Genomic DNA, 15773 nt, shown 5'->3' with positions numbered 1-15773 from the left:
ACATATATACAATGGAATATTACTCAGCCATTTAAAAAAGAATGAAATAATGCCATTTGCAGCAACATGGATGGACCTAGTGATTATCATACTAAGTGAAGTAAGTCAGACAGAGAAAGACAAATATCATATGATATCACTTATATGTGGAAATCTAAAATATGATACAAGTGAACTTATTTACAAAACAGAAACAGACTCACAGACATAGGAAACAAATTTATGGTTACCAAAGGGGAAATGGGGTGGGAGAGGGCTAACTTAAGAGTTTGGGATTAGCAGATACAAACTACCGTATATAAAATAGATAAACAAGGTCCTACTGTAGTATAGCACAGGGAACTATATTCAATATCTTGTAATAACCTATAAAGAAAAAGAATATACATATACATATATATGTATAACTAAATCACTTGGCTGTGCACCAGAAACTGACATTGTAAATCAACTATACTTCAATTTAAAAAAAAAGAGTGGACCCTAAGGGGAGAAGAGGCCACTGTGGTTTCCTCCCATCAGAAGCCCAGACGTCTTGGGGGGTACATAACCACCAAGCACATGATACACAATCATAAATAGTAGCTACTACTAAAAACCCTTATTATGCGTGTGTGTATGTGTTTATATGTATGTTTGTACATTGATCGCCCCAGTACCGAGGCATATGGACCCTCATGCATCTTATAGTATAGTGGGTACCAGCTCCTCAACCACTAGAGCAGTGGTTCTCACTGGGGGGCAGTTTTGCCCCTCCAGGAGATATTTAGCAAAGTCTGGAGACATTTTTGCTAATCACAGCTGGGCCGGAGAGTGGGAGCTACTGGCAGGGATTTTTAGCAGCATCCCTGGATTCTAGTAGGTAAAGCCAGGAATGCTGCTAAACATCCTAAAATGCACAGGACAGCCCCACGACAAAGAATTCTCTAGCCCAAAATGTCAATAGTGCCACGGTTGAGAAACTCTGTGCAAGCACCCTGCAAGCCTGCTATGTCTAACAGCCCATAAGGTCAGCGGATAGTATTCTTAAAGACCCAAAACCGCAGCACTGTCCCAAACCAGGATTCAGATTGATTTCTCTGGGCCACCCTTACATGGTCTAAGAGCATTCCTGGTAAGCAACAAGAGTGAAGAAGTGTTCAGTGTGGATCTTTGTGACTCTAAATAGGGACTCAGATGCTGGTAGAGTTGATGGATTTTAGGAACACTTCTTTTGTGTTTCATGTGGCGAGGGGTAAATTTGGGACACTTCTCTTTAGCACCTGATATGGGTTGTAGAGAGAAGAGTGTGATGGTTAGCACTCAAGGGTAAGTAAGCTCCAGCCACCTCAAGTGTCCCTACAGGAGAACATGGCCATGTATGTATGTATTCATTCAGCTTCTGGGTGGCCAACCCTGTGCGAGACGGAAGAGGAGAGAGAAAAGGCCATCAGAGCAGAGGCTGTGGGGAGCAGTGGAATGTTCAAGAGGACAGTGTTAGGAAAAGCTTTATGACTCATGTTGTGGTGAAGAGTGTGGGATTTGAAGTCAAGAGACCTCAGCTCCACCTCCTCATAACGTGGGCAAGTCACTTACCCTGAATTTACCTCCATTAGCTCGTCTGAAAATTAGGACAGTCACCCTGACTTGTCGTAGCAGGGGTGCTGTGGAGATTAAACTGGTTTACGTGTGTTAAGTCTGCTTTGAAAACTGCCAGCGTAGCACAAATGTTGTTCACTGAGGAAATGAGTTTAACTCACTAGACCGATGTTTGTCCAGTGCTATTAACTTGCCAAAGGCATTTAAATCGCGGTTAGTTCATCTAGGAAGTGTAGGCTCCTGGGAAGGGAAATAGGTGAGTGAGGTTGTGAAGGAAGGAAGCAGATAGGATCAGCAAAGCACAGGGATAGAGATGGCATTCATTTGGGGGGAGGGGCAGGGCACCAGAGGGTCCCGAGTGGAACTGTCCTTATTCATTCCCACCTCCCATGGCCAAGCATCCTTGGCCCATCCCAGCTGCTGTCTCTGCCACTCGCTGGCCCTTGGCAGATGTGTCCTTGGGTTATTATTCCTGCCTGTGGATACCTTTTGGAAAGCCCAGCCCCTGCCCTCTCAGTCAATTTTTGTGGTTGATGGAGAGCAAAGGGGCACTGCCCATCCTCCTTTCCTGACCTGTGCTCAGAGCTCAAGGCCAAATCATGATTTTTATCCCCCTCCCCTGAAATTGAATGACCAGAGCAAGGGATGATTCAAAGACTTCTTTCTGTCTCCTTGGGAAAACTCTTCCTGGAGCCACCACATTCTATTAGAGCTCGAATTTTCAAAGTGGCCTCAAGAATTCTACAAAGAGGCTGCATGGCTGGTCTGCTGCCCAGAAGCACCATATCAGTGTTGACACTCAGACAACATGTGTATTTTGCTCCTGGCAAAGACTAATGGTTTGCTTATGAAAATAATAGCTGCCATTTATCAAATGTCTTCCACGTGCACAGCACTGTGTTCAATACTAGACATTGTCCCTAATCCTTCTAACAACGTGTAAAGTTAATGATAATCGCCTTGCTTTATGGATGAAGAAACTGAGGCTCAGAGTTGTTAAGACACTTATCCAGGGTCACACAGCATAATTGGCAGAGTGAGAACCTGAACCCACGAACACTCAGCTCCAGAGCCTGTCACTGCCTCTCCACCCATTCTCTCTCAGACTCTTGCCCAAGACTCTGCCATGCTGGGGTTGAGGAGAGGCTTTTCATTTAAAGACAACGTGTGTGTGTGTGTGTGTGTGTGTGTGTGTGTGTGTGTGTGTGTGTTGGGGGTTTATTGTTCGGTTTGGTTTTTTTGCAGTAATACATGGGAGAGGGTAGGGTACTGGAAAATCTTTTCAAGATCGAGAAACACTACAACGAAGTAAAGATCCACATCCTTGAATATGGACAGATATTACTCGTGACCCTGGAAGTGTCAGGCAGATGGTTTTTATTCATTCATTCACCAGATAGTTCTGGAGAGGCTGTTTATTTCCTGGGGAGTGTTGTGTGTGATGCTGTAAGAGATGGAAATGAACAGGCAGGGTCACCATCTGGGAGCCCTGGGTCCCTTGATGAGCCTTGCTTGTCCCACCACTAAAGACCCTCACCAATAGGGTCTTTGAATACTTTGGTCAGTTGTGCTGTCATGTTTTTACCCCAGAATGACGGAGGGGCTGGTGGCAGTAGTGGTTGTCAATGTATGCTCTACACTCTTCTGATCTCTGGCTATTGACCCAGTAAGGAGCGTGCAGGTAAAATAAGCCACAGTCGTCCCCCCACCGCAGAGCACCTCCCTGCTCACTTGGGACGCACGAGAGGCCCCCGCTCACCAGCTGCATTGTTTTCTGTCCCCTGTGCAGTACCTGCAGATGAAATGGCCCCTCCTCGATGTCCCCACCAGTGCCACGGTCAAGGATACCAGGTCACCGTCCCCAGCACACTTGGTAAGTCTGTTTCTCCTTAAAGCGTGGAAGGGACACTCTCGCTGACTTATCCCATGTCTCTGCCTCCACCTTCCCGCAGTTCTAGCAAGTACTGCCCCAAGTGTGTGAGCCGAACGGTCAGGGGCACAGCAGTTAGGGTGTTGCCCGTGCACGCCCCCATCACTGCCACCTCGGCACACGCTCATACCACCCGGGATGTTGTGCCATCGGAAATGCCAGCCCTGCCCCTGGCTGGTGACCCCGGTCCTCCCCTGCCGCTCCTCCACCTGAGCAGCGACGTTCTCCATTCTCTCCTTTCTCTCCCGCTGGAGCTCGGTCAGCAGGCCCCGATTCTCCTGTAGAGCTGCATGGCAACAGTTGAAGAGGCTCTTCTATAAAGGATGTTAGAGAAAAGAATTAAATTAGGGCTTCCCTGGTGGCGCAGTGGTTGAGAATCTGCCTGCCAATGCGGGGCACACGGGTTCGAGCCCTGGTCTGGGAAGATCCCACATGCCACGGAGCAACTGGGCCCGTGAGCCACAACTACTGAGCCTGCGCGTCTGGAGCCTGTGCTCCGCAACGAGAGAGGCCGCGATAGTGAGAGGCCCGCACGCCGCGATGAAGAGTGGTCCCCGCTTGCCACAACTAGAGAAAGCCCTCGCACAGAAACGAAGACCCAACACAGCCATAAATAAAATAAATAAATAAGCCCTCCTTCCTCCTTGATAGTCTTAAAAAAAAAAAAAAAAACGAATTAAAACATAGGCAAACAAAAATCCCGAGGGGCAACTGAGGCCTTCCTGCCAAGGTCCGAGGCAACACAGCCACAAAGGAAGGTCTGGAGCGTCCTGGGAGGAGGGGCCATGGGATCTGACAGGTCTCCTCACCTCTGGGCTTGCAACAGACTGAAATCGTTAGGATAAGAGATGTTCCCAGCCGGGACCCTGCATCCCCTTTTCCTGGACTTTCTTAAGAGCTTGGGGCAACCCATGTGCCCCACAAGCTAACTGATGTTGTCCCCTGTGCAGTGGATCTCAGAAACACAGAGGGTCCAGTTAGAAGGAACCCCAGCTGGTGTGACTCATCCATTTTACAGACAGGGAGACCTGGGAATACATGATGCTTCTAAAACTTTATTAGGGAAAATTTCAGTGGTTCCCTTCACCCACACTGGGTTGTTTTCAAGCAAATCCAGACGTAGTATTTCGTCTCATTCAGGATATTTTAAGATATCCTCATAGTCCTTTTTCGTTAAAAGCTTAGAGCCTAGTTGAGGAGAAGGAAGGTATACATAGAGAGATACATAATGGCACGGTGAGCCCGTATGATTTCCAGGAATCATGAGACCAGCTTACAGTGGCAGAGCCCTTGGTAGTTCACAAAGCAATGTCATGTGTAGTTCTGAGGTGACTGTCACAGCCATCCACTGGGGAGACGGGTGGGGATTGCTGTTTCACAATCTCTAGGAGAAACCAGTGAGCAGCAGGGCCAGCCGTCCTGTGCAGGCTGCCCTGAGAGGTCTGCGGCCAGTCACCAAGTCCTGAGTAGCCCGTAGGGCCTGTGGCCCTCCAGATTCCAGGACAGCTCGGGATGGCCGAGCGCGAGGTGCAGGCGCCCTCTAGTGGTCAGTCATTGTGGGGGACATGGCATCCCAACCCCCGTGCCACAAAGTTGGCTTGTCCCCTCCCAGCACAGCTGTCTCTGTTTCAAATCTTTGCTCGCACCCCACCCATCCTGTGGCATCCCCCAGCCAGTATCCTTCACATACTGTCTACGTATCTTCTAAAATCTTCATTTACATTTAGAGGAAGTGAATTCTCTTTAAAATTAACACATGGACTCTTTGAGTTTCCCATCCTCCCCGTTGCACAGAGCAATCCAGCTCTGAAAAATGAAATAAAAAGCCTGTGTTGTGTATGGCCCTCCTCCTCCTGTGATGCATCATCTTATTTCCCTTCTAATGTTCACCGCCCAACTTCACACAAGAGCTAGACCTTCCACCTCCATCCCCGATGCATTTGCCATCTAATACCTAGTCCAGTCATTTGCCCAACTTTTTCTCAACCCTCTGCTTCCTGTAATTCTTTCATTGGCTCTGGGAGACTGTATTAATAGACATTATCAAGGTTTTTTTGCCCTCTCTAAGCTTCCATTTTCCTTCTGGATTCTTTTCCTTAAATAAATCAGCTACTCATCCTCACTTATTATCTCAGTGTAAGTGGCATGAAAATATATGAAATCCCTAAGCTCTTAACAAGGTTCTCTACCCATAGTTCCCACTGCCAGGCAAACCTACAGCCGCTGCAGATGTGTGTTATACGGATATGATCTCAGGACTGTGGTGGAGCAGGGGCTCATGTTTTGTCTGAGAGTGGAAAACCGGGAACAGTGGATACATTACATGGTAGATAGCAAAATGGATACTTTTCTAGTAAGTTGTATATTATTATACTCTGCACGCTAATATAGATAAACAGAAACAGACCTCAAAAACTTAAAGAACATTCATGGGAGAAAACCTTAACATTAACTTGAAATTCTGTAGACTGGGAGAAGACCACCATTTTCCATTTTCAAGTCAGAGCTTCTCATTCTAACTTCTGAGATACACGTGTGTATGTGTATGTAGGAGCCAAACCTGAGATGCCTGTGTGTTGGAGGTTGTTTAATAAAGTGGGCTTGAATCCCAGCCCCACCTCTTCCTACTTGTGCAGCTGCAGGAAATTACCTCATCTCTCTTTGCCTTGGTTTCCTCATCTATAAAACAGGAATTAGAAGAGGACTTGACCTCAGAGTTGTGTGAAAATGAGGCCATGCATTGTAATGAGTTTAGAATTGTAACTTGCACAGAATAAGACTCAGTGCTGGCTAGCTTGCTGCTATCACCACCACCACCACTAGCACTGCTTTGATGAAGAGAGGGAAAGAACAATTAAAATACTGTTCATTTAGCAGACTAAGAGGTGATGAAGGCTCGAATTGCTAGGTACCAGATCAAATAGACACATTGCAAAGGTAATGGAGGTAATAAGCCTGTAGAATTTAGCATCTGCCCTCTCAAGGATATGATTTAACTGGTCTGGGGTGGGGCTGGTATCTTAGTTTTCTAAGCTCCCCGGAAGATTCTAAGGGGCAGCCAGAATTGAGAATCACTGCCCTCAGCGCATATCAGAGGCAAAAGGGAAGGAGGGGCCAGAGACCATCCCAGTTTATTAGATGCTGGATTCTGTAGGCTGCAGGCATAAGCAGAGAAGCAGGTTACCGGAAGTAGTCGGAGGTTTGGACGCTGGCTTTTTTTAATAGAAAAATGAAAACACTTGATTATGGAATTCCTTTTGGAATCATGAGCAAAATATTTTAAGATGAGTTTGGCCCTGGGAGAAGGGCAAATGGAGGAAACAGCCTGCATACTTGGAGAGATGCAGTGAGTCATGTCGAAGCTGCCTGTCAGGGAAATGTGTATAAATAAGCCGTAACTGGGCCAGGGTGGGGATGGAATTACGTGTTATTACCACTTGAATTTTTATGCCTTCGAAACAAGCTCTTAAAAACTAAGTATCCCTGCGTGTAGACTGTTACCCTGATCCCTCACCGTGGCCCACGTGCCTGGTCCCTGTCATTCCCTCCACCCTCTCCCCGGAACGCTGTGCCCAACCACACAAGACAAATGTACGCGCTTCCAGAGTATAACCAACCCAAAGATAGGACTCTCGACTGTTTTGTTCACATTTGTTTACCTAGCATCTGTCATGATGCCTGGCACAGAATAGGTACTCAGGAAGCATTTGTGAATGGATGGAGAATCAGTGATCTGGGGAAAGGTCGATGCCTGCTTCTGAACCCCTCTCTGCCCCTGAGTCCAATTCCTCTTCTCGTTCAGGATTTTTAATTAAATCTTTTTTTTTAAATTTTTTTAATTTTTTGTCCACACCGTGTGGCATGTGGGATCTTAGTTCCCCGACCAAGGATCGAACCTGCGCCCCCCTGCGTTGGAAGCACGGAGTCTTAACCACTGGACCATCAGGGAAGTCCCTAATAAAATCGTTTTTGAAACCAGAAAATTAATGCATGTGTGTGTCGAACACTTGGCAAAATGCAAACGTACACAGAAAAAACCTGTAATCCCACAACCCACAAGCATTTTATTTCAGTCTCTTTTCTGTGTGTGTGCACACCTGTAACTTGCTTTCTAGATGATGACTGAATGCTTCTTTTAACCATAGTGAACACCCTGTTTTAGCACTAAGCTTTGGGCCACGCTCAGAAGCGAGGCGCAGAGCTTTGCATCCAATGGCTAATGGAAGGCAGGGCCTGGAAGCCCTCCTAAAGGGTGACTGTCTTCACTGCTCCGAAGAAGTAGCTGAGCTGAGAGCTGAGAAGCCTGACTTTGCTCAGCATGCCAGTTCTCGATTAAAAACATTCATCGAAGTTTCCCTTTTTAAATTGTATAGTTTCTCCATCTTATAAATATACCCGTGTAGACCCCAAAACTCACCATATAGCCCGTTGCTGCTCCATTCTACCTCCAGTGCTGATTTCAGTTCCTCCTGCACAGTATTCACTTTTTATCTGGATATAAGTTTAAACTTTCAGAAAAATTGCAAGAATAATACAGTGAACTCCCATATACTTTTTATCTAGATCTAGAGATTTTGCCCCATCCCTTGCCCACCCCGCACTCCCTCCCTCTCCCTCTCTCTCTCTCTCTATCTCACACACACACACACACACACACACACACACACACATGCAGTATATATGAGTTTTTCTTAACAATTTGCCAGTAAGTTGGAAACATTGTGTCCCTTTACCCCTAAATACTTCAGATGTATTTCTTAAGAAGAAAGACAGTATCTTACAATGACCACAGTACAGTTATCAAAATCAAGAAATTAACATTTCATATTATCTAACCCACAATATATATTCAAATTTCAGTAAATGTCCCAGTAATGTCTGTTAAGCTGTATGTGTTTCTTGGTCCACAGTTCAACCCAGGATCACAGGTTACATTTCGTTGCCGGTCCTTTAGTCTCCTTTAATCTCGCAGAGTTCCTTATCCTTTCTCTTTCCTGACCTTGACATCTTTGGGGAAGTACAGACCAGCTATTTTGTAGAATGTCCCTCCATTTGGGTTTGTCTGAGGTTTCCTCATGGTTAGATTCAGGTTGTGCGTTTTTGGCAAGAACACCACCGCACTGATGTGCGCCTCTCCGTGCATCACGTCGGGAGTCCGATGTCCATTTGTTCTTATTTATTTATTGTCCATTTGTCCCAAAGTCGGTGATGTTGGCTTTGATCGTTTGATTCAGGTGGTGTCTGACATGTGTTTCCTCCGTGAGGTTATTCTTTCCCTTTGTAATTAATAAGCGCTCCGTAGGGAGAGGCTTTGAAGTTACATAAATGCCCTGTTTCTCATCAAACTTGCACCCATGATTCATGGCAGGCATTGAAGATTATCGACCTCCATCATTCCTTTATTAGTTTCTGCTACTGAGATTTAGCTTTTGGGAACCCTTACTTGTGTCTCCCAGCTCATGGACATCGTGACAAGTCAAGTCTGTGCACTGATGACACAGATGAAAAAGATGATGATAGAGGACAGAAACTAAAAACCAGTCTACAAATAGTGTTCCTGAAGAAGAGACCACACAACCAATAAAAACAGCAGTGGGCAATAAGAAAGTGAAACTGGGCTTTAAAAACAAATACTAGGGACTTCCCTGGCGGTCCAGTGGTTAAGACTCCGAGCTTCCACTGCAGGGGGCATGGGTTCCATCCCTGGTCGGGAAACTAAGATCCCACATGCTGCACGGCATGGCCAAAAAATAAAAAACAAGTAAATAAATGAATAAAAACAAAAACTCAAGTGTATAGCTTGAAAGCACTCACCTGAATTCTACAAAGTAAATGAAAATTGACATTTACCTAGACACGTCCTGGCAACAGTCTGAATTGTAAGGGTTTAATTTGTTTTGGTTTTTTTTTTTTCCTGCAAGCATCTATGCAGGAAGGAAAAGGCCAGTGTCAAAGGAACAAAAATAAAGGTAAACTCAGGATTCTCTCTTGCTGCCTTTAATGCCAGCAAACAGTAGAAAAGGGAGAGTCTTGATAAAGAAAGATTTATCCCAAGAATTTTGTGCCCAGTCCAATTTGCAAAGACCTCAGAAATGTACCACTGCTTCCAAGAAGGACCTAAAGCACGTTCTAATTCCCTGCAGCATTTTCTCTCTGCTGCTGCCCTACAGAGACCCTGGATTTATCTTCACATCTTTCACAGCCTTCAGCTTACTGCTTGCCGCCTGTGAGGAGCTCAGAGAGTATTTGTTAGTACGTTAATATAGACTCTCATCCCGTCATTTTCTTCTCTGCGCTCCAGTCCACTGGCTTCCTGGGGGTTCCTCAAACACGCGGAGCGTCCTGCCCACCTCGGAGCCAATGCGCTGGGTGCCTTCTGCCAAAACACCCTTCCCTCTCATGCCCACACATCTCACTCCACTGCCTTCGTGTATTCATTCAAAAGTCATTTTCTCATTGAGGCCTTCCCTGGTCAGCGTGTGTAACTTATAACCCACACCTGCCTCGCTTCTTATCTGCCGTCCCTGACTTGGTTTTTCTCCTTAACATTTATCACTATCTAATATTTTAGTTATTTATTTATTTGGCTTACTGTCTGTCCAATTAGAATGCACCTACCGCAAGGATAGGTATTTTTGTCTAAAAAGACAAGATTCTCTAGTGCCTTTTCACGAGACCTAGAACTGTGCCTGGCACATAGTTGATGCAACATAAATACCTGGGATCCGTATTTTCTGCAGGGCCAATTAGATCAGCAATCCAGCCGTGTCGTCAGAGACCCAGGTTCTTTCCACCTCTGCTTGTTGGCCTCCAGCCCTTTGACTGCCCAACTCGGTCCCTGCTGTGTAGACAGTCTCCACAAACATTTACCCAATAAATAAAAGTGTGAATTTCCATTTCTCTCGAAAATTCTGTATAGGAGACATATGTTCAAATTTCCTTTCTTTAATAGGATACGATGACAGAATTGGCAAAGAGCTTACATTTTGCCTTTAAAGTGGTATTTGTTAGAGAGTGGTGTGTGCGTGTGCACACACAGAGAGAACTGGGAGTTTTTTCCCTCAACTTTAATTAAGTTCCTGTTTGCCCCTGCTTATGTTATAAATCCACCGCTGTGACTGGACTGGTATTTTAGGAACAAACCAGTTTGCTTTTTCCCACAAGTCCTGCATTTAAGCACATAATCTCCTGAAAACAGTTCTGGCCCGCTAGAAGAGAAGGTTTTCTCAATCACTAAACAGACGATTGATTGTGGATAGAGCATATTTCTTAAACATATAAAATCAGGTACAGTTAGCAACCTGTGCACCTGTGAGGATCTTTTCTGGGCAGCCTGTTGGGTGGTCTGTGTCTGCTTTGTAGGTGATACCACAGAATTAAGGCTCCTCTTTGCCTGATCTGAAAAACGTTATCCTTCTGATCGCTGAAATTCAGATCGGGAAGAGAAGGAGATAGTGAATGAACACTAGGAGCAGGAGGCTTTGTGAAGGCCTCAAACCAGTTGCTGAGAGAAGCAGGTGGTGGAGAGTGGCAGGGCCTCATGGAAGGACGGTTTGTGGAGAGGTGGCTGGTCCATCTGCGGTGGAGCGTTGGCTTTACTTAGAGCTTGGAAGAAAGTCATGAACAGTAGAAGAGAGGATGAATTGCTTCCTCAGGACCAGGAGTTTCAAGGAGAACTTTGGCTTGGACCGACCCTAGAAACAGACCAAAATAGACAAGAAAACACTTGAGCTGGGAAAGGGGTGGGTCTGCGTGATGGGCTGGAAGGATTCAGGTCCAAGGCGGCTCTGAGATGCTCTTCTTTGGATAAAACTGGACTCGGCTACCTTGTCCAGGGAACACCTGTACCCTGGGTGGGGCGTGCTCTTTGCACAGCAGGCTGTCCACTGAGAGGTGTGTGGTGGTTCTCAGAGTTCCTGCCCTTGGCCTGGGTTTATGCTGTGGACATCCTGCCCCTGGGGACAGCGAAGGAGCAAAAAAAGCGGGAACTTTTCTTGGGATGGTAGCCTCCTAGGAGAGCTTTCCCGGAGTCAGCCCTAAAGAGAGTGATCTTTGCTAATCAGTCCCAGAGGCCTCGTCTTCCCAGCCTGACCAAGGAAAAGTCTACCTTCCTCTTTCTTTCTGTGAACCCACCACTTTCCAGTCCATTTTTTGGGAAAATGATGCCACCTAATGGGAACCAATAATAATAACTCATGGAGTGTTAAAGTGAGGGACCTGCATTTTCAAATATAACTCACATTTCCCTGCTTTGTACTTAACTCTGCCACCCATTCGGTGCTGTTTGTCAGTTTCTTTTTAAAAATTTTATTGCAAAATTTTTCAACCATATACAAAACAAGACAGTGCAAAGAAATCCCATGTCCCCATCTCCTAGCCTTAACAACCATCAGTATTCTGCTGTGTTTATTTCATCTATCTTCCCAACACCCCTTCCCTTGATTTTTCTTTCATTTGTTATTCATTTTTTTTGAATTTTTAAATTTAATTTAATTTTTTAATACAGCAGGTTCTTACTAGTTATCCATTTTATACATATTAGTGTATATATGTCAATCCCAATCTCCCAATTCATCACACCACCACCATCACCCCCCGCTGCCACTTTCCCCTGTTGGTGTCCATACGTTTGTTCTCTACATCTGTGTCTCAATTTCTGCCCTGCAAACCGGTTCATCTGTACCATATTTCTAGGTTCCACATATATGCATTAATATACGATATTTGTTTTTCTCTTTCTGACTTACTTCACTCTGTATGACAGTCTCTAGATCCATCCACGTCTCAGCAAATGACCCAATTTCATTCCATTTTATGGCTGAATAATATTCCATTGTATATATGTACCACATCTTCTTTATCCATTCGTCTGTCGATGGGCATAGAGCTTGCTTCCATGACCTGGCTATTGTAAATAGTGCTGCAATGAACATTGGGGTGCATGTGTCTTTTTGAATTATGGTTTTCTCTGGGTATAGGCCCAGTAGTGGGATTGCTGGGTCATATGGTAATTCTATTTTTAGTTTTTTAAGGAACCTCCATACTGTTCTCCATAGTGGCTGTATCAGTTTACATTCCCACCAACAGTGCAGGAGGGTTCCCTTTTCTCCACACCCTCTCCAGCATTCGTTGTTTGTAGATTTTCTGATGACGCCCATTCTAACAGTTGTGAGGTGATACCTCATTGTAGTTTTGATTTGCATTTCTCTAATAATTAGTGATGTTGAGCAGCTTTTCATGTGCCTCTTGGCCATCTGTATGTCTTCTTTGGAGAAATGTCTATTTAGGTCTTCTGCCCATTTTTGGATGGGTTGTTTGTTTTTTTAATATTGAGCTGCGTGAGCTGTTTATATGTTTTGGAGATTAATCTTTGTCCATTGGTTCATTTGCACATATTTTCTTCCATTCTGAAGGTTGTCTTTTCGTCTTGTTTGTAGTTTCCTTTGCTTTGCAAAAGCTTTTAAGTTTCATTAGGCCCCATTTGTTTATCTTTGTTTTTATTTCCATTACTCTAGGAGGTGGATCAAAAAAGATCTTGCTGTGGTATATGTCATAGAGTGTTCTTCCTATGTTTTCCTCTAAGAGTTTTATAGTGTCCGGTCTTACATTTAGGTCTCGAATCCATTTTGAGTTTATTTTTGTGTATGGTGTTAGGGAGTGTTCTAATTTCATTCTTTTACATGTAGCTGTCTAGTTTTCCCAGCACCACTTATTGAAGAGACTGTCTTTTCTCCATTGTATATCCTTGCCTCCTTTGTCATAGATTAGTTGACCATAGGTGCGTGGGTTTATCTCTGGGCTTTCTATCCTGTTCCATTGATCTATATTTCTGTTTTTGTGCCAGTACCATATTGTCTTGATTACTATAGCTTTGTAGAATAGTCTGAAGTCAGGGAGTCTGAGTCCTCCAGCTCCGTTTTTTTCCCTCAAGACTGCTTTGGCTATTTGGGGTCTTTTGTGTCTCCATACAAATTTTAAGATTTTTTGTTCTAGTTCTGTAAAAAAAATGCCATTGGTAATTTGATAGGGATTGCATTGAATCTGTAGATTGCTTTGGGTAGTATAGTCATTTTCACAATATTGATTCTTCCAATCCAAGAACATGGTATATCTCTCCATCTGTTTGTATCATCTTTAATTTCTTTCTCAGTGTCTTATAGTTTTCTGCATACAGGTCTTTTGTCTCCCTAGGTAGGTTTATTCCTAGGTATTTTATTCTTTTTGTTGCAATGGTGAATGGGAGTGTTTCCTTAATTTCTCTTTCAGATTTTTCATCATTAGTGTACAGGAATGCAAGAGATTTCTGTGCATTAATTTTGTATCCTGCAACTTTACCAAATTCATTGATTATCTCTAGTAGTTTTCTGGTGGCATCTTTAGGATTCTCTACATGTAGTATCATGTCATCTGCAAACAGTGACAGTTTTACTCCTTCTTTTCCTATTTGTATTCCTTTTATTTCTTTTTCTTCTCTGATTGTCGTGGCTAAAACTTCCAAAACTATGTTGAATAATAGTGGTGAGAGTGGACATCCTTGTCTTGCTCGTGATCTTAGAGGAAATGCTTTCAGTTTTTCACCATTGAGAATGATGTTTGCTGTAGGTTTGTCATATATGGCCTTTATTATGTTGAGGTAGGTTCCCTCTGTGCCTTCCTGGAGAGTTTTTATCATAAATGGGTGTTGAATTTTGTCAGAAGCTTTTTCTGTATCTACTGAGATGATCATATGGTTTTTCTTCTTCAATTTGTTAATATGGTGTATCACATTGATTGATTTGCGTATATTGAAGGATCCTTGCATCCCTGGGATAAATCCCATTTGATCATGGTGTATGATCCTTTTAATGTGTTGTTGGATTCTGTTTGCTAGTATTTTGTTGAGGATTTTTGCATCTATATTCATCAGTGATATTGGTCTGTAATTTTCTTTTTTTGTAGTATCTTTGTCTGGTTTTGGTATCAGGGTGATGGTGGCCTCATAGAATGAGTTTGGGAGTGTTCCTTCCTCTGCAATTTTTTGGAAGAGTTTGAGAAGGAGGGGCATTAGCTCGTCTCTAAATGTTTGATAGAATTCAACTGTGAAGCCATCTGGTCCTGGACTTTTGTTTGTTGGAAGATTTTTAATCAGTTTCAATTTCATTACTTGTGATTGGTCTGTTCATATTTTCTATTTCTTCCTGGTTCAGTCTTGGAAGGTTATACCTTTCTAAGAATTTGTCCATTTTTTTCCAGCTTGTCCATTTTATTGGCATAGAGTTGCTTGTAGTAGTGTCTTAGGATGCTTTGTATTTCTGCGGTGTCTGTAACTTCTCTTTTTTCATTTCTAATTTTACTGATTTGAGTCCTCTCCCTCTTTTTCTTGATGAGTCTGGCTAATGGTTTATCAATTTTGTTTATCTTCTCAAAGAACCAGCTTTTAGTTTTATTGATCTTTGCTATTGTTTTCTTTGTTTCTATTTCATTTATTTCTCCTCTGATCTTTATGATTTCTTTCCTTCTGCTAACTTTGGGTTTTGTTTGTTCTTCTGTCTCTAGTTCCTTTAGGTGTAAGGTTAGATTGTTTATTTGAGGTTTTTCTTGTTTCTTGAGGTAGGCTTGTATAGCTGTAAACTTCCCTTTTAGAACTGTTTTTGCTGCATCCCATAGGTTTGGATAGTCGTGTTTTCCTTGTCATTTGTCTCTAAGTATTTTTTGATTTCCTCTTTGATTTCTTCAGTGATCTCTTGGTTATTTAGTAACGTATTGTTTGGCCTCCATGTGTTTGTGTTTTTTACGTTTTTTTCCCTGTAATTCATTTCTGATCTCATAGCATTGTGGTCAGAAAAGATGCTTGATATGATTTCAATTTTCTTAAATTTATTGAGGCTTGATTTGTGACCCAAGATGTGATCTATCCTGGAGAATGTTCTGTGAGCACTTGAAGAAAGTGTAATCTGCTGTTTTGGGATGGAATGTCCTATAAATATCAATTAAATCTATCTGGTCTATTGTGTCATTTAAAGCTTCTGTTTCCTTATTAATTTTCTGTTTGGATGATCTGTCCATCAGTGTAAGTGAGGTGTTAAAGTCCCCCACTATTATTGTGTTTCTGTCGATTTTCCTCTTTTAGAGCTCTTAGTAGTTGCCTTATGTATTGAGGTGCTCCTATGTTGGGTGCATATATAATTGTTATATCTTCTTCTTGGATTGATCCCTTGATCATTATCTACTGTCCTTCCTTGTCTCTTGTGACATTCTTTATTTTAAAGTCTATTTTGTCTGCTAT

At 43.4% G+C, this 15773-nt stretch overlaps 1 protein-coding gene across 2 annotated transcripts in view; it reads left to right on the top strand.

The window, feature by feature from the left end:
• The window catches only part of TCF7L1 (transcription factor 7 like 1), a 160449-nt gene that overhangs the window by 131788 nt on the left and 12888 nt on the right, over positions 1-15773 (top strand). For both annotated transcript variants that reach the window (XM_059942380.1, XM_059942379.1), the window contains one exon: positions 3368-3451. In XM_059942380.1, the coding sequence (XP_059798363.1) occupies positions 3368-3451 (84 nt within the window). The remainder of the gene's footprint in view (positions 1-3367; positions 3452-15773) is intronic.

The sequence above is a fragment of the Balaenoptera ricei genome, chromosome 13 (genome assembly GCF_028023285.1).
Source record: "Balaenoptera ricei isolate mBalRic1 chromosome 13, mBalRic1.hap2, whole genome shotgun sequence".
NCBI lineage: Eukaryota > Metazoa > Chordata > Mammalia > Artiodactyla > Balaenopteridae > Balaenoptera > Balaenoptera ricei.
Note: the sequence above shows the minus strand (reverse complement) of the source record. Positions and strands in the feature narration are given on the sequence as shown.